Source organism: Acartia tonsa, chromosome 14 (genome assembly GCF_053477335.1).
Source record: "Acartia tonsa isolate MP-2025a chromosome 14, ASM5347733v1, whole genome shotgun sequence".
Classification (NCBI taxonomy): Eukaryota; Metazoa; Arthropoda; class Copepoda; order Calanoida; family Acartiidae; genus Acartia; species Acartia tonsa.
The window spans coordinates 12,285,628-12,305,306 of NC_137273.1; the positions used below are offsets into that span (position 1 = coordinate 12,285,628).

At 29.7% G+C, this 19,679-nt stretch overlaps 2 protein-coding genes across 4 annotated transcripts in view; one reads left to right on the forward strand and one right to left on the reverse strand.

The window, feature by feature from the left end:
- The window catches only part of LOC145305756 (dual specificity tyrosine-phosphorylation-regulated kinase 2-like), a 180,320-nt gene extending 178,555 nt beyond the window's left edge, over nt 1-1,765 (forward strand). Inside the window, exons 20-22 of one of the 3 annotated variants that reach the window (XM_080147536.1) lie at nt 633-701; nt 898-914; nt 1,514-1,765. The gene's annotated coding sequence lies outside the window, so the exon portion shown is untranslated. Of the gene's footprint in view, nt 1-632; nt 702-897; nt 915-1,496 lie in introns of all 3 variants that reach the window. The other 2 variants (XM_080147535.1, XM_080147537.1) reach the window with 2 other exon arrangements.
- Nucleotides 1,766-7,547: 5,782 nt separating this feature from the next.
- Nucleotides 7,548-19,679, reverse strand: part of LOC145305753 (uncharacterized) — a 92,507-nt gene continuing 80,375 nt past the window's right edge. The window contains exons 59-67 of the mRNA XM_080147528.1: nt 13,191-13,271; nt 12,696-12,789; nt 12,400-12,431; nt 11,544-11,613; nt 10,828-10,952; nt 10,453-10,564; nt 10,035-10,085; nt 9,473-9,695; nt 7,548-8,352 (exon numbers count right to left, since the gene is read on the reverse strand). Of these exons, the coding sequence (XP_080003654.1) occupies nt 8,279-8,352; nt 9,473-9,695; nt 10,035-10,085; nt 10,453-10,564; nt 10,828-10,952; nt 11,544-11,613; nt 12,400-12,431; nt 12,696-12,789; nt 13,191-13,271 (862 nt within the window). The 3' untranslated portion in view covers nt 7,548-8,278. The remainder of the gene's footprint in view (nt 8,353-9,472; nt 9,696-10,034; nt 10,086-10,452; nt 10,565-10,827; nt 10,953-11,543; nt 11,614-12,399; nt 12,432-12,695; nt 12,790-13,190; nt 13,272-19,679) is intronic.

Sequence of the window (19,679 nt, forward strand, 5' to 3'; positions counted from 1 at the left end):
AAAACCTTTAAGATTTCAACTATTTTTATATAGCAAAATTTTGCATAAGTATTGTGTTTCTGTTGCTTTTTTATTATTAATTATAATCAATTTTTACTGGCAATATTTTGATAGTTTGCAGCCGGGGGGGAACCCAACCCCCGCGGGAAACTACCCAAACTAGAACTCATTTACTAGAATATAATTAACTGGACGCTGAACTATAATCATATTTGTGTTTTGTGATGTAGTAAATTTTTGTAAAGTTGTCTTCGAATAATTCAAATTATGTTTTTTTCCTCTCTTAGTTGGGTAAAACCGCGTATTTCTGGTGCGGTTGGCCCGAAAATAGCGGTTTCACTCACTTATCATTTGTGTGCTCAGTTTTTCCAAACAATTTTATTTTTATCAGTTTAAATTTAAAGAAAAGAGGGGTAGGGGATAATTATCATAAATTGTGCCTAAGTTTTTAAAAAAGAATTTTCATATTTCAAAATGAAATAAAAATTATTTTTGGCATAGTCAATTGGATACCCCGCCCCTTTAATTATTTTAATAAATTAAAATAAAATTTTAATAAAATAAAATTGTGTAAATAAACTGCCATAAATTGTTCTAAACAAAATATATAAAAAACATTAATTTGCCCAAAGATTTAATTAGATATTATATTCAATTCTTTGTAAATATGCAATTAAAAAATATTGAATATATCAAAAAAGGTTAAAAAAGCAGAAATTTGTTATTTCATTAATTTGAATCGAGCTTAATTTTCATTTTATCAAATCATAATTTTCATCTAAATAGTAGTTGAAATATTTCAAATTAGATTCTCTTAGTTAGAAATTAATAAAATTCTGCTTTTTTCCTCATAAACTTCTGATAATATTACAAAATAATCAAAATAATTATATAAAGCTGAAATTCTGCCCTCTGTATTTTTCACAATGATATTCTTTTTTTTTATGCCTTCTAAGTTATTTCTAATTTGGTGAATTAAAATACATTAATAATATAAAACTTTGCAATATTTTTTCTTAATTAATTCAAATTAGTCAAAAAACTTTTTAGAAATTGAAATTAAAATATAAATTGTATTTTAAAATTCACTATTTTTTCTTTAAAAAAAACCACTGCTACTACTCTCTGTGAAGAAACCAATTTTTAGTTGAATTTTTTTACACCCCCTTTACCAAATCTTGCCATTACGTTTTTTTTTATGAATTATTAATTAATTTTTCTTCTTTTTGTGCACATTAATGAAAATTAATTTAGGAGCATTTTTTAAAATAAATTAATCCATTTTTTTGTGTAAATTGTTCATTGATGTGTACAAAATAGTGTACATACACTCTGATTGTACACAATTACACATTACTTTACTGTATTTCTCTGTACACATTGTACATGTTTAAATATAAAGAAAAATAGCACAATTTCAAGAAAATTCAAAATCCTATAACTTTAATAGCTCCTTTAAAAATCTTTCTCAACCACTCTACCTAAATAAAAAATAGAATATTATCAAACATAGAATGAAAAACCTGTAAAAAAAATATTAAAATAATTCCTGCTTTTTGTTTCCAAAATTTTATTTGGAATGGCCAGGGTTTGCTACTGGCTGTATTATTATTAATAATACTTGTAGTTTGTCTGTTTGTCTGTATGTCTCTGTCCAGTGGGCATACAGATACAATATTAAATATTATATTTGTATTTATAGATAAATGTTTTTACATTTACACCAAAAAAACGAATGTAAATAAAAATTTGCGTCTCAAAAAAATCATGTTTTTTTGCTATTGAGGAGAGCTGCTCTTTGACTAAGGGTTATCTGTATGTCTAATGTCCAGGGAGGTAGGGTACATAAGGCTGTTTATTACACTAGTCCCTTGTTATAACAATGTTTTCGGGTATAGTCCTTTCCACGACATCCCTCCATAAGGAGCGATTCTTCGTATTTTTCACAGTAGCTTTTCTCCTATTTCTAGCCCCTACGGGGGACTCTAACCCTGCGGGGCCAATTACCTAACCATGTGGGGCAATCACCTAACACAATACAACCTAACCTAACCTAAATTAACCTATAAAAAGCCATTTTAAAAATACGAAGAATCGCTCCTTATGGAGGGATGTCGTGGAAAGGACTATACCCATGTTTTCTTGTTCGTTGGCTTATTAACTATGGGGGACTTAAATTAAATTTGGATTGGTAGGTTCATCAAGTTGAGTGTCCAAACGTTTCAACCACTATTTGTATTCTACAATGGAATGGATATCTTTTTTATGCATTTTAGAATTGTCATATCGATTTTAAACTTAGTTACGGTTTGGAAAGCGTAGCAACTCTATAATCATTACCAGAATGTCCGTATGTCTATTTTAATCATGTTGCTTTTTTGGCAATTCAACAACAAATTTCTAAGTGATGTAATAATCTGATTGTTCGGAATTTTTGTATACCGATTCCTATGCGACAACAAAGTACAATGTTATAAGCGAAGCATTTCTATAATCAAGTATAAAAATGTAAGTATGTCCTTAAGCATTATCCTGTATTTAAGCTGATTTGTGTTGATTTTTATTCATTTATATTCGGATTACTCAGTTCTGACGCACTACAAGGTTTAATGTTCGTTTGTCCTACCGTTTCAGAGTTAATGGTAATGGTTACTTAGTTCAGTTTTATTTTAAAAATTTTCTTTCTGTGTGATATCTCTTTTACTTCTTGAGATAACTACTGTTGGCCGAAGAGGGGGGCAAGTAGGGGCACAGAAGTTTAACTGCCAGTTTTTGCCGGTTTTGGTGCTGGAGGCGCCGATTTTTTTTAACTGAACATAATATCTTAATAAGTTGTAACTATAAGCAGTGAAAAAAGTGGTAAAAAAAATATTTTTTAGGCCCTTTCAAAGGGCAGTTTTGAAATCCCGTTATTTCATAAAAAAAAATGCTTAGAGAATGGCTTAGAAGATGAATTTAGGTGTTCTGCATATTTCAATTCAAACACATAAGGCCAAAGATATAATATCCCAAAAATCTTTTGTCAAAGTCTACTCTAGACCTAGCGCTGGCGATTTCTATTTTCACAGGTATAAAATGCACGATTTTAGAAAACTGACTGGCGCTAGGTGTAGAGTAGACTTTGACAAAAGATTTTTGGGATAATATACCTTTGTTTGTGTTTAAATTGAAATATGCAGAAGAGCTTAAAACCTGCGCATTGCTGAGATACTGTTAAAACCGCCGTGCTACCGTTATCTGTTGATATTTTACATGCCTGGCGCTAGGTCGCCAGTAGAGATAGAGAGCTGAAATTTTGTACATGTATTTCTAGGCTCCTAAAGTAACTTTTTAGGTTAGCAGAAGACTAAAATTCGAAAAAGTGTATTTTCATGAAAAGGTCTAATGATTAGTCAGCGATATTTCCTTAGCAAAAGATAAATTTAATATCCTCCTCTGGTGCATTACTGACATACTGATGGACCAAGTGAGATGCAGAGTAGATACTCATCAAGAAAAATTAACTGGATCTTTAAATCATTTTAATGGTGAGCCAGATTTTATGAAATGCCTCGCTGTGATTGGCTGAAATTCGGCTCACCCCGATCTGGCTCACTACTAAAATGATTTAAAGATCCAGCTCTGTTCATCCTGGAAAGCTGCTGAGTAAAACAAATTTTTAGAAAATAATTAAATAATCGTCAGGGCATTACCAATTAGACGTAATACTTTTTCTAATCTAATTCTTCTGATTACCTAAAAAGTTACCTTCTTTAAGGGTCTAGAAATAAATGTAAAAAAAATTCTCGTATTCATTCAGGACGTTGCCGGTCAGGACAGTGGATGTACATATTTTTGTCAAAATTGTTTGTCTGGATGTAAATTCGACAGTAATTTGCTTTATATCGTAGGTATGCTGACAAAAATACATCTAACACAGGCATTTAAACATCCAAAATTGTCAATTATACATCTATTTCTTGCCAATTTCACATCTAAACTTTTTTATGTCATAAATACATCCTGTACATTTCAGGACGATAATTTAAAATAAAAAATATTGGATCCCATAATATTTCAAAGAAAGAGAGGCAAAATTATAATTATGTTTTTAAATAAAAATAATGAAATTAAAATGCCTAATTAAAAATACCTAAGTTTAAAAATAGCTAATGTTAAAAACGCCTACTATAAAAACACCTAATTTAAAAACACCTAATTTATAAATGCCTAATTTAAAAATGCCTAACTAAAAATGCCTAATTAAAAATATCTAATTTTTTAAATGTCTAATATTAAAACGCTTAATCTAAAAGTACCTAATTTTAGTATATCTAAACGCCTAATCTAAAAATACCTAATTCTAAAATATAATTATTTTCCCTAAGTTAACTAAAAGAGGCACTAAGTTTTTTTTTAGTAGTGAAGCTACTCTATAACTCCAAATGTCTGTCAGTGTCCATCTGTAAGAGATGAAGTGCGGAAAACACGATTTCCTTAGCTCCTTTTTCAGATAGAAGGCTAAAACTTCTTGTCAACATTTCCATTAATTCGAAGTATAATTAACGATAAAACATCCATGGTTGTCAGACTCCTTTTTAGCCGGTTTTTGGTTATTTTAATATTTATCACATTTTCCTCTATTTCTTTTGTGTTGATGGTCCAATTTCAAAAATTTTGTAGAAAAAGGAATCATAATTAAATTTTCAAGTAACTTTTTAAAAATTCAAAAGTGTAAGAATTATAGATAATACTTACATAAAATCTAATCAGTGAATTAAAGAAATATCTAATATATCTTTTTAAATTCTTTATTTTTGTACAGTCCCAAGAGAGGAAGATCATATTTTAAGAAATAGGTTGCTGCATTTTCCAAGTATTGATATCTTGAATTGATAATAAATGTCTTCTATACAGTTCACTATTGTTTATTATTAATTAAAATGTATAGGATGTATTTATGACATATAAAAAATTTTAGATGTAAAATTGTCAAGAAATAGATGTGAAATTGACAATTTTGGATGTATAAATGCCTGTGTCAGATGTATTTATGGCGGTTACTTTAAGTATGACTGTATTTTTGGCAGAGTGTTTTACATTTTGTCAAAAATACATCCAGATGTATTTCTGCCAGTTGCAGGAACGCCATGTACCCATTCATTCGAATCCGGTGGATAGGAACCGGTTCTCATCCATACGAAAAAAACTATGTCTAGCATCGTATTATATCCAGCTTTCTACGAATATAAAAATGGGGTATTCCTGTTCAGTTTTTTGTTTAGGAATGAATATTTTTTACCCGAGGGAATAAATGATGGACCGATAGGTCATCATTTATTCACGATCATACCCGGGAAATAAATGAACATTTACATCCACTATTTAAGGGGTTGTTTATATGGGAATGTACAATTAAGATTAAAACCAGTTTTTTTAGCCGGTGCCTTCGACACCTCGGGGCTAAAAAAACTAGTCTTAATCTCATAATTGTACATTCTATATCCGCGGAAAGCCGTTTATAATGAGATGCGAAAAATAACTATTATCTCTAGATTTTTTAGAGACCAATAGAGATAGAAAGGATTTTAGCTCTTCTGCATATTTCAACTCAAACACATAAGGCCAAAGATGTGATATCGAAAAAAAAACACATTTGTCAATTCCTTTTTTAATATACTTAGAATTAGCAAAGATAAAGGAATATGTAAATATTAATCAGGAATAAAGGAATAGGTAAATATTAATCAGAGATAAAGGAATAGGTAAATATAATCAGAGATAAAGGAATAGGTAAATATAATCAGAGATAAAGGAATAGGTAAATATAATCAGAGATAAAGGAATAGGTAAATATTATCACGGATAATGGAATAGTTAAATATTATCAGGGATAAAGGAATAGGTAAATATTATCAGGGATAAAGGAATAGGTAAATATAATCAGAGATAAAGGAATAGGTAAATATTATCACGGATAAAGGAATAGGTAAATATAATCAGAGATAAAGGAATAGGTAAATATAATCAGAGATAAAGGAATAGGTAAATATAATCAGAGATAAAGGAATAGGTAAATATTATCATGGATAAAGGAATAGATATTTATCTATTTTTTAAAGGAATAGGTAAATATTAGTAGGGATTAAGGAATAGGTAAATGATATTAAGATAAAGGAATAGGTAAATATTGATCAGGGATAAAGGAATAGGTAAATATTAGCAGGGATAAAGGAATAGGTAAATAATAGCAGGGATAAAGGAATAGGAAAAATATTGATCAGGGATAAAGGAATAGATAAATATTAAACAGGGATAAAGGAATAGTTACATATTAATCACGGATAAAGGAATAGATAAATATTATCAGGGATAAAGGAATAGGTAAATATTAATCAGAGATAAAGGAATAGGTAAATATTAGCAGGGGTTAAGTAATAGGTAATTATAATTCAGGGAACAGGAATACGTAAACATTGGCAGGAATAAGGGAATAAGTAAATTTTAATCAGGGATAAAGGAATAGGTAAATATTATCAGGGATAAAGGAATAAGTAAATTTTAATCAGGGATAAAGGAATAGGTAAATATTATCAGGGATAAAGGAATAGGTAAATATTATCAGGAATAAAGAAATAGGTAAATATCAGGGACAAAGGAATAGGTATATATTACCAGGGATAAAGGAATAGGTAAATATTAGCAGGAATAAAGGAATAGGTAAATATTAATCAGGGATAAAGGAATAGGTAAATAACATCAGGGATAAAGGAATAGGTCAATATTAATCAGGAGAAAAGGAATAGGTAAATTATATCAGGGATAAAGGAATAGGTATATATTAGCATGGATAAAGGAATAGGTAAATATTAGCAGGGATAATGGAATAGGTAAATATTAGCAGGGATAAAGGAATAGGTAAATATTAGCAGGGATAAAGGAATAGGTAAATATTAGCAGGGATAAAGGAATAGGTAAATACTATTCAGGGATAAAGGAATAGGGAAGTATTATCAGGGATAAAGGAATAGTTAAATATTATTAGGGATAAAGAAATATGTAAATATTAGCAGGGATAAAGAAATATGAAAATATTGGCAGGATAAAGGAAAAGGTAAATATTATCATAAATATTAATCAGGGATAAAGGAATAGGTAAAATGTAAATACTAAATAGGTAAATATTAATAAAGGAATAGGTAGATATTATCCTTATAAAAAAGTAACAAGATGTCTGTTTGTCTATGTGTATGAAAGGATCTTGCTAACCGCTGAACCGATCGGGTTGTCCTTAAAAGGATAGCTTCTCATAGGTCCCGGAAAGGTTTATAACTATTTTGGGGGAGAGTACAACAAGCCTCCCAAGAGAAATTGTCCCTAGAATTTTATTCTTTAAACTAAAATTCAAAATGGGTGGGGGGGGGGGGCAACCCCCCAAATTTTTTTACTTTTTCTTTAAAAATCTATAATAATAAATTGGGTTATCAAATTCGACTCTCCCCTCCTCCAGTTTCCCTAGAGGCCTCCTGATAAAGAAATAAGTAAATATTTTAAAAAAAGGTTCATGCTTTTAAATATTTTTATTTAAAAAAAATATTTTTACAAGATAGGTATAAAAATAATCTTCAAATTCACTGGTAACTCGTAAAAGAGAAAAATCAATACAGAAAAAAATGCCAGGTGTATAATGAACAAAGAGAAAAACTGAAGTTAAGTACTTAAAAAGTCTTAAAAACAAAACAAAAATATAGGCTATTTAAAATAAAAAATGAACTAGGTAACTTAAACAAAAAATGCAATTTTAAATCTGGCTTTTAATGGAAAAACAACAAAAGCAATTTTTTTCAGCATAAATATGTAATATTTAAAATACAGTACCTCCAAAAGTATTTTTAAAGAAACAAAAAATTCATTTGTAAGTAAAAAAATATCTTAAACAAAACAAAACAAAACAAAATTGGTTACATGAAACTAAAATGCAATTTTAAATCTGCTTTTCAATGGTAAATTATCAAAAGCATTTTTATTGTTTTTTTTCAAATATAATATAAGTACAGAGCCTTCAAACAAAATAAAAACTTTAGGTATAGGTTATATGAAAAAAAATTAAATTAAATCTCATTTTTCAATCTCAAGCAAAAATAATATGCATAAATTTAAGGCAAATTTAAGACAAAATATTTGTAAGTAGATAGCAATTACATAATTATTTTTAATGGAAAAAATACAAAAATATATAAGTAAAAAAATAAATCCAAAACCAACTTTTTTATGGCATACAAAATCAAAATTTTACTTTCTAAATATCTCCTTCATCGTCGTCGTCTGAAATATTATATTCTGGGGACTTTGTGCTCGCATCTGAAACATCATCTGAAAATAGATAAAAATTTATGAATAGACATTAAGGGAGGGGTCATTGGACTGTAAATTACATGTTAATCTTTGGGTGCTTATATTTGATTGGTAGTTACAAACTAGTAGTGATCAACCTTTTAAACCAAAATTTTTATCCCAAGAAGGGTTAATTTTGTTTCTCGTTTTCATTCGAATCCGGTGGATAAGAACCGGTTCTCATCAATACGAAAAAAACTATGTCTAGCATCGTATTATATCCAGCTTTCTACGAATATAAAAATGTACAATCATTAGATTAAAGCCAGTTTTTTAGCTCGTGCCTTCGGTACCTCGGGGTTAAAAAAACTGGTTTTAATCTTATAATTGTACATTCTATATCCGCGGAAAGCTGTTTATAATATGATTCGAGAAATAACTTTTCTCATCATGTGCGAAATATACCTTAGATTAAATTGTCCCTCATGATCCCTGAGATGGGTTCTTAAAAGATGCCGCGTTTTTTCGACAATTTTTTAGACATTGCTTGATTGAACGAAGACGATATGATAATGTCTAATACAACTTAAATCCATTTTCGCTGCATATTTATTAATGCATCCTTTTATATCTGTATTAGACATTATACAAATGGCGAAAATAATAATTTTGAAATTTTGAATTCTAAATTTGTATACTCTGTTAAAAACCTTATTCCATCTCGAAGATCAATGCCCCGTACGATTATAACAGAGTATTCAACTTGAGAATTCAAAATTTTAAATTATTATTTTAGCCATTTGTATAATGTCTAACACAGCTCTAAAAAGATGCATTAATAAATATGCAGCGCAAAATGGATTTAAGTTGTATTATTTTTAATTCTTATGTTGTATACTCTGTGTTGAAATCCCATCGTCTTCGTTCAATCAATCAATGTCTAAAAAATTGTCGAAAAAACGCGGCATCTTTTAAGAACCCATCTCTGGGCCTTTTATGGAAAAATGAGCATCTGACCAATTATTGGTAGTTTGTGGTTGCTGTACTACTCATGGAAATAATTGTCTTTGATATTGTAACAAGATATAGACAGAAAGCGAAATAAATCTAAAACAATATTTGAGGTGGAGATAAAAAGGTCGTTGCTGTTTTTTTATACCTGGAATTTGTTTCTCCTCATTCGCAACGGTGGCGTCAGAGTTGCCACTAGTGTTATGTACAGGTTCATCATTTGTTGCCGCGCAGTGTGAAGCATCTTGTTCATCATTTGTAGCTGCTCCACTATCTTGTTCATTATTTGTTGCTGCGCCACTAGCCTCCAGTGCAGCATCTTGTTCTTGTTGCTCAACCTGGAGTAACCTATTCAAGTCCTCCTGCTTTTCCTAATGAAAACAAAATAATATGAAGTTTATTTTACTTAAATTAATTAATAAACTTTAATTATTGGATAATTGGATGCATAACAATATATTTTTAAAACGCTTAACAAATTTTCAAAAATTTTTTTTTCATGGATTGGAAACGGTTCTAGGAAACAGGATGTGTCTGAAAGAGAAAGGTGGGGGGCTGGGGGGGGGGGGGGGGGTACTTGAATGTTAACCCTTAATTTAGGTTAAGGGATATTTCAGAATATTTCTGGGAATTATCTCACCAGATTTCTTAAGTCGATATCCACCGATGTAATTATATTCATTAGACTAGATTGAGAAACGTCTACATACCTTCAAACTGTCCTGATCCAGTTCATCCAGGTCAAAGGCTTGATTCTTTTCCTTAAATTAAAAATACCTTTGAAATGACCAGGGATCTAAAGGGATAAAACTATGGCCGATAAGTTGATGATGATACACAAATCACCCCATATGTAGATTATTGAAATGAACCAACCATTCAATATTTAATGCAAGTCTCTAAAGTTGTTAAGCAAACGAATAAAAAACGTTACTTGAAAACAATTGGAGTTTCATTGAAAACAACCTAATAAAGCTGCAGGAATTGTCAGGCTTGTGTGAGATTTGATTTCTGTAACCCCAAATTGTTTGCATGGATAGCACAACAGACAAACAATCTTCCCCTAATTTGTTCAGTATAATAATCATATGGACGGGAAGAAGAATTGAACTACTATTGTCCCGGTACCTTAAGAACTTCAACCAGTCCAATGTCGTCTTCATCGCCAGAGTCGCTGCCTAGGCCAGCTGATCTTCTTCCTGAATCAGCTGATCTCCTTCCTGAATCAGCTGATTTTCTTCCTAAGTTCAATCCTTATTTGAATTTGAATAATGTTTGTCAGTCATTCGGTATATGACAATGGAAGACAAATTGATGTACATCACCAATGATAATAAACAAAATTACCAAGTAAAGTGGAAGCCAAAAAAAGGAAAGAGAAGTTAGAGTATTTTAATTATATTGAAATGTAGGTATTCATTTTTTTGGGTGCATTTATATAAAAAGCAATGTAAAAATTGGAATTTTTAGTTTAATTCACAAAATCTAATTAAAGGATCAATCCCTGAAGAGCTTATTATGTCAGCTGATTTCCTACCATTATCAGCTGTTTCCTCCTGATCAGCTGTGTCGTTGGAAACCATTTCCAGAACGCACATTTCAATGTCGTCTTCTAGCTCAACAGGTGACTAAAAACAAGGACGATTATGTACAAAAGTTTCTAAACAATATTTCAATTCAATTTCTACTCCGCCTCTTTTGAATGATACCTCTCAATAATAAAATGTCCCAAAAATAATTATTTTCCTTCTCTTAGACGTAGGTCTCGTAGATAATCTTGGAAATTTCATCTCTGATTAGCGAATGGAAATAATTTCTATATCCTTATAAATTATACTTTTCAAGTTTTTATAATTTTAGTTTTTTTAAACCATCGGATATGAAAATACACTCCATCCCTATATCTTTGTCAGAATATAACTTTATAAGAAACAAAAGAATCCTGGTGAATATAGATATACCTAATTTCCCATTACGTGAAATACTGAAAATTTTGGGACCTAAAGGGATAAGACAATGGCCGAAAATTGATGTACATACCCCATAATAAAATCTAAATTTACCCCTTCTGTAGATTATAATTTTTGATTCCAATTTAATTATAAAACTTTGGGGAATGATGTTATGAACAGCCCGATGTCCCCTCCCATCCTGAGAAACTATCATAGGGATGGAATATAATAATACACTATATACTGTAAACTTATGTCTGTACTAACCTGCATTTTATTGGCCTGTTGTTCCTCGGTCATCAATTCATCCTCAGAGTCACTGCTCAGCTCAATTGCTCTAAATTGAAAATAATTTAAACACAAAGAATATGTGGTTGTTTTAATTAATTACTTCAAAATGTTTTTCATAGGCAAAAAATAAGAAGCAAATAGTTTGCATACATAAATTCTGGAAATGTTTCCATCATATCACAAGACCTGGTGGTGATAGTAAAGAATAAGGAGTGGCATCGGCAGAGCAAGATCCGCCTCCAGGGCTTAGAAATATGTATTTTTTTTTAAATTAACAGTAAAGGGTAGAAGTGGAGATGCGTTGGGTGGTTGTTTTTGATGGCCAAAAGAAAGAATTGAAGGCGCCAACAGTTCATTATAAAAATTATTTGTAGAAAATAAAAAAGTTAAAAATATTCGTTCCCATGGTCGTACTGTAATACAATATAGATACTAAGAGATATAAGTTTTCCGGAATTTTAATGTAGGGAGTAGATTTGAAATCTGCATCAAATTTTAAGGATTTTTTTTTATAAAATTCGTTTTTGTAAAATTCTTTATCTAAAAGCGAAAATACATTTTAAGTTAATTAATTTTTACCAATAGGATAGGTGGATTTTAAACTACCTGCGCTCTAATTGGTTGAATGATGTACGACATCCAATCAGAGCGCAGATTTTTTAAATCCACCAATCACAGATGCCAAAATTAATTAACTTAATTTGTATTTCCGCTTTTAGATAAAGAATTATACAAAAAACGAATTTTATAAAAAATCCTTAAAATTTGATGCAGATTTCAAATCTACTCCCTACATTACAATTCCGGAAAACTTATATCTCTTAATAGATACCTTTGTTCAGAGACTCTTTCCTCCAAATTCTCCTAGGAAATTATATATTTTCATTAAACAATTATGACCGTAAAAACCACAGAATATAATATAGATATAATTATAAATATTAAATAAGACCAATCTATTTTACTCTATTTTATTTTTATTTACTCTAGTATGGAGTAACGTAGATGCAAAAATTGTATATTTATCCCATTTAATTTGTTTCCATGTTAATGTTTAATTCGTTATCCATATAATAATTTAGAGAAATGTTGTTGGCCAAATAGTTTTTCTACAGATGTTATTTGTACCTGTTGTTTCAATATTGTTTGAACAATGTCAATGGTATCCTTGATCATATTATTGATATTGTCTCCAAAATTACGTCCAATCCACGGCTCAGGTCTATCACAGAAAAATGTATTTAATCCACAGATCTTAAGTAATAACAATGCCCGATAAATTGATGTACATCCCCATTGATGATACACAAAATACCCCTTCTTTGAAACGTTTGGACACTCAACTTTATGAAAATTCAATAAAACTCGCCAAGGTTGCTGGCTGAGCCAATGAATAAGAAAATGTTATTATTAAACTTTGGGAAGTAGTGTAATAAACAGCCCATTGTCCCCTCCCTCCCTGATAAAGGAAAAAATTTTAAAAAGGGAATTCTATTAATCAACAACCATTTCTTATTCTAATATTTATCACTCAATGTTCTATCAATTTATATAAATATAATGAGAATAAAGTTTTAAATTGATAGAACAATATTAACAGACTTAAAATACATTTTCCCATGCCTGAGATTTCGTTGATAGCTCTTAAATAATTTCCTCAGTTTTTCATTCCTCTTGGAAATATTGGTTTCTTCGTGTGCTCGTCTAGAAAATAAAATAAAGTAGAATGTCAGCTTATACCAACACGGTTGGTTTTTTATTAAATGAATAAGTTAGGGTACAATGTTTGGCACTTTCGATATAAGTAAATGATAATAACTAAGCCACAGAATACGATAATACCTTCAGAAAAATCTATGAAAATAGTTTTCATACTAAATTTTGGTTTTTTATATTTTTTTCTAAAATGTCATGACAGAACATGCAAAATGTCGTCTTAGTTTTTTGAAAGGATTAATCTTCTCTGAAATCTAAATTTTCAAAATATTTTTTTTGGTAAATGATTATACGATATATGTCAAACATTTAATCAGAAAGAAATATTTAAAATTGTGAAGTAGAAACCTGAATAATTTTTCTTGTGGAAATAGTTTTCTGCAAATGTTGATAAACATATGTCTGCTAGCATTAAGATGTTTGTACTGCCAATACACGTTGGGTTTTATTTAAAGAATTTCTTTAAAATGTTTTTTTTTTACATTGTATACCAATAACGCAATATTTGCTATCAGAAAACCCCCGACTAAGACTCGCCTACGACCCGATCTTTTAGGATTGCTTTGTAATTTACATTTTTGAAAGTCTTTCAACAGTATACACAGCAAATTCTCTCTTTTTTAACTAACTTTCCGAATAATATACCTAAAGCATTTGAATTGACAAAGGCTATGCTAATATTTTTACCATTCAAGTTTATTTAATATTCTAATAAATAGCGCAACCCTCCAAGTTAATGACTACTTTTCTTGAACATATGATCTAAAGAATAAGCTCTGACGCAATGTCATATAAGGAAATTATAATATTCATTAAAAAAATTGGGGTATAGTCCTTTCCACGACATCCCTCCATAAGGAGCGATTCTTTGTATTTTTCACAGTAGCTTTTCTCCTATTTCTAGCCCCTGCGGGGGGCTCTAACCCTGCGGGGCCAATTACCTAACCCTGTGGGGCAATCACCTAACACAATATAACCTAACCTAACCTAAAATAACCTATAAAAAGCCATTTTAAAAATACGAAGAATCGCTCCTTATGGAGGGATGTCGTGGAAAGGACTATACCCAAAAATTGTTATTTTTGCATATATGTTACATTTTACAGTGTTTTGTGGCTCAAAAGAAAGACAATTCAAAATTATTTCATATTATATAGTTGAAATTACATAAGATAACCTAGAAATAGTAAAAAATTCCCTTTCTTTTTTTGTCGCAAAAGAGAATTCAACAAAGATTTTCATTAAAAAACACCTTAGTGTAAAAATTAAAAAGTTTAAACATGGTCACAAAAAGATTCAATTAGTTTATTAAATGTTTCATTTTCAGCAAATGACGATTAATCTCTATTACAAAGAATAAAGTGTAAAAAGATATTCTCGTTTTAATTTTAAGCAACTTAAAATGCATTTTAATACCTTTTAATGATTTATTTTTTAAAACATCATTTTATAAAATGTTATTGATTTTTAAAGTTATACATTAGAATGTTTTTAAATTTTGTTAACATTTTGTTTTAAATGTAGAAAATTGGTAAATCTAAACATTCAAAAAATGATTTTATTAAATTTTCATCACTTAAATTGCATGTTTGATGAAATTTTCAACTGATAATTCAAGAAAAATCGTTTAAGTTTTATTATATTTTACTTTGAAATGTTAAAAAAATATATTATTGTCAAAAATGTGGAAGTTATACTTTCCTCAAAAAAAGACCTAAAACATGCAAATTAACACGTGTAATGAGATTTTTTTTTCTTTCAGGTTTAATTTTAAGTAATTATTGATATTTTTTGTAAAAAGGATTTTATATAAAAAGTTTTAAAACTCGAGTTATGTTGGTTCTAAAAAGGGTTGCGAATTTATGCAATTTTCTTGCAAAAAAAATTTTCTAGGATTTTAAAAATAGCAAAGGGTGTTATTAGACGTACTTACAGATACAATAGCCAAGTCATTTTGGCCAAACACTAAAATAAAGTTTTGACATCTGAGGGTCCAACCGTGCCAACGAAATGAATTCGAAAAAAATCATGAAAGTGAAACCTAAATATACGTGTTATTTGGGGGGGGGGGGGGCACCACACAGTAGAATAATAAAGAATTGACGACATTTTTTCTGCCGCCCAAATATTGATTTTGATTTATTTTGCTTGTTGGCTATACCTTATTCCTAGAAAAATATTAGCTTTCATAAGGCCTAGCTATTCTAACAATCAATTCTACAAAAAAAAATCACGAAACCTTTAGAAGTAAGGTGGGGGTATATCATGATTTTTAATGTAACCAAAGAGGGGTGGGTACGAATGGGGAGGACATGGGGAAGGGGGTTGTGGGGATTGTTTGTCAGAATCACATTCCCTTTTCCCTGGTTTTTATGAAAAACTTATGCCTATTTTAATTCATTGTAATGAAAATAAGATTGCTGTCTTTTCGTAAACAATCAACAAACACACAAACTCTTAAAACTTTAAGAATAGTTATTTCTCGTATCATATTATAAACAGCTTTCCGTGGATAGAAAAATTCATACATTTATAAATATTAGTGAGAATCACAAACGAAGATAAGTGTCCCTAATGGTATTTTCTTATGTCAGGCTTATGTAAGCTTTTAGTTAAGTATACCTTTGGAGTTTCTTAGTTATTGTTAAGTATTCCTAAATGTAGTAATGTCAAGTAAGACTTAGGAAAGGTTTAAGGTACCTTATAAAGTTTACTAGGGGTTCCTATTTTGTTCTTAGTTACATTAAGCTATGTCAAGAAAAAGCAGGTTTGATGATATACGAGTACCTTTTGGGTTATGTCTTAAAACAGCCAATTGTTTTTCTAACTAAAATTTTGGAAAAATATTCCTATCTTTTTTAAGTTTTTGAGCACGGTTCCTTGTAAATTCCGCCACATACATCCTATCTGTGTTATAAATAATAGCAAGTAACCATCTAAGGCCTCTTTAAAGATATTTTTGATTTTTCTAATTATAAAGAATGGTTACTTAAAAATATTTTTATAGGGTGATTTTTTTAATAGAAAATATGGTAAATTAACCTCCCCCAATATATATAAAAAACACAAATCATATTCAAATATTGGAAATGGGCAGGTGTCCTAAACATTTGCAAATTATTTTTTTCGTTAAAACGAATGAACAACAAAATATATGTGATCATTTCATTCTACATTTAAAGAGGCATAATTCAAAATTTATTACAATGAGTACACTTTTAGTTATCTATAATATTTCTTTTTTTCTATTTATGTAGACAAAAAAAACTTTGCTCTAATTAAGACTTGTCTTTCATATTTTTTTAAATTTTATTTCTTAATTATTTAATTAGGGTTACATAAAATTGCTTAGGTATACTTAAAATATAAAAGGTATCTTATCTAGTTAAGTCAGGTAGAAAGCAAGTACACATTCTCATTCAATCCAGGAAGGGAGGGGTCATTGGGCTTTCTAAAATATTACATTAGTCCCCAAAGTTTTATTATAACGTTTTCTTATTCAATAGCTTAATAACTGTTGGGACTTTTTTCAAAATTTTAAGTGGTATGTTTATTAATCTTAATATCCAACCGTTTCAATAACTAATTGTACAGGACAATGACGTCCAAGCTTTTTTATGTTGGGGGGGGGGGGGAGGGGTGTAAAAATTAAAATGCAAAAATTTTGCCTAGGCATCCCCAAATTCAATTTGGACGGAATATCAATCTATCTACTATTGTCTTATCCCTTTAGATCCCTGATTTCCTCTACTTACAAATGAAAGATATGTTCATAGATGTTCCTTAATATACGCCAAAATTTAAAAATAAAGTAAAGTGTAAAAAATTCAAGGGCCATTAAAAAGAGATATAATAAAGGGTGTCTAAAATATCTCGCTAGCTTCTGGAATAAATCGGTTTCTTTTCATGGAAGCTTCTTATATTTGTTATATTTGTAAAAAAAGGAAACTGTTATTCTTGCTTTAAAAAAACTTTTTAAAATAAAACAAACTGTTTTCATGCGCAGTTCTTAGTCCAGACACACACAGACATACATTCTATCTTTCGGCTCTAAAGATACATAAACCCCTCTAAAGATAGTAGATTTATAAGAATTGCTTCAAAATATTTTGTAAAGGATAATTTTTTTTATTCGCAATTTGCTTAGCATGGTCTGAATCATGAATTATAATCAAATGGGCAGATGCTAAACATTTAAAAAACCTTTTTGGTTAAAATGTATAAACAACAAAAAAGATTATTAAGATTAAATTTTACAAAGAGACATATAAAAAAACTTATTACAATGAGTATAATACTATTAATTCATGATCTTTCTTAAATCATTTTTTTTTACTTTAGTAAACTTGAAAAATCTTTGGTCCATAAAACATTAATTTTATGATTTTTATTTTAATTTTAATTTACTTTATAAGGCTTACCTAAATTTTACATTGAGAAAGGCTACATACACTTTAGTTAAGCTTAGCCATACATATAAAACTAGGAAACGTTTTTATAAATAAGCCAAAACAAAATTTCTTAACTGCAATACACAATTTTCAAAATTTCAAAAATTCAAGGAAAACAGGTTCTCAAAGCTGCCTAAAGTTTCCATGCATAAAAAACTTCAGCATAAACTTTCTAAATTAACTTCATTATTTAACCAAAAAAATTCAAAATGAAGAAACGCTAGGAGAGGCTTACATAAAAAGATAGGGTATACTAAAAGGGTTCTTAATTGGAGAGAAAGCAGGTAGACAATAAAGAAAGGAAGGGGGGTAGACAAGGGTTACTTAGAAATTAATGTAAGTATAACTTTAAGGAAGGCTTACATAAAGAAATAGGTATACTTAAAGTGTTCTTAAATGGAGAGAAAGCAGGTAAAAATTCAAAAAGAAGAAATGTTAGGAGAGGGGAAGGGGGGTTGACAAGAAGTACTTACAAATTAATGTACGGTTTTCATGACAAGTACAACTTTACATAAAAAAAAGCAATCTTAAAGCCAAACAAATAGAATTTAATTGGTTATTTTTAAAAACAGCAAATTAATTGTTCTTTTAGCTTAAAAAATTTTTTTTTTTAAATTTTAGGACAAAATACAACTTTTTGGGAGGAATATTTTCCACCCCCCCCCCCCCTCAGAAAATGGGAGGTGGGTCACAAACTCCCAAAATGCTAACTTTTTTGTTTATGGTCGGAATTAAAAAATCTTTTCAAAAAACCTTAGAGTAGAGTTCAAAAGGTTTTTTTCAACTCCTAGTTATATGCCGTAGCCATATTTAAAAACACCTAAATTTATTGGGGGGAAGGTGGGGAGGGGGGGTTTACATCCCCTCCCCCCCATTTGGACGTCCCAGCTCACAGACAAACATCCTATTTTTGTTATTTAAAATAGCAGCTACCCCTCAAACTTAAAAGTTATTAGATTCACAAAGAAAGGTTAAAAAAACAGGCATCCAAAGGGATAAGACAAAAGCCAATAAATTGATGTGCAACCCCAATGATGATACACAAAAATACCCCTTCTGTAAATTAAAATTTATGGTTGAAACGTTTTAACAATCAACTTAATGAAACAACCAATCAAATTTTACTAGTCCCAAAAGTTATTAAGCCAACGAATAAGAAAACATTATTTTAAAATGTTGGGGACAAATGAAATAAATCAGAGCTGGATCTTTAAATCATTTCAATGGTGCGCTAAACCACCCCGTGCACCATTGAAATGATTTAAAGATCAAGCTCAGGTATAAAGTTAGCAGGGATAAGACAAAAGCCAGTAGACTAATGTACAGCCCCAATGATGATACACAAAAATACACCTACTGTAAATTAAAATTGAGTGTTGAAACGCTTGAACACTCAACTTAATGAAACAACCAATCAAATTTTCAAAATGTTGTTATTCCAACAAATAAGAAATTGTTATTTTGAAATGTTGGGGACAAATGTAATAAAGCTGAAAACCATGTTTGTGATTTAAAAAAAATTAATTTCGTTATTGGTATAAGCTAGTAATAAATAGCCCATTGTCCCCTCTTTCTCTATTAAAATAAAACATGTGATGTTTTATTAGCAATTTTCTTAGCATAGTAAAAAAAGTTTTCAGTGTTCTTTTCCCTAAATCAACACTTAATAATAGATAGGCGAAGCATTGCCAAAAAATACTTTAATCAAAAATAAGTCATTTAAAGCTGTCATTCAAGTTTTGAAGAAGTAAAGGAACACCAATAAAGAAATTATCAAGTAAGAATTATTAAAAGGTATAATATAGATACATACTCCCAAATTCAGCCAATAGGAATACAGGGGAGGATCAATCTGCCATATATTGGTTAGAAAGTAAACAGAATTTGGTTAGAAAGAGCAATTATCCTTTCATATCATTCGCAAAATGAATCAGCTATAAATAGT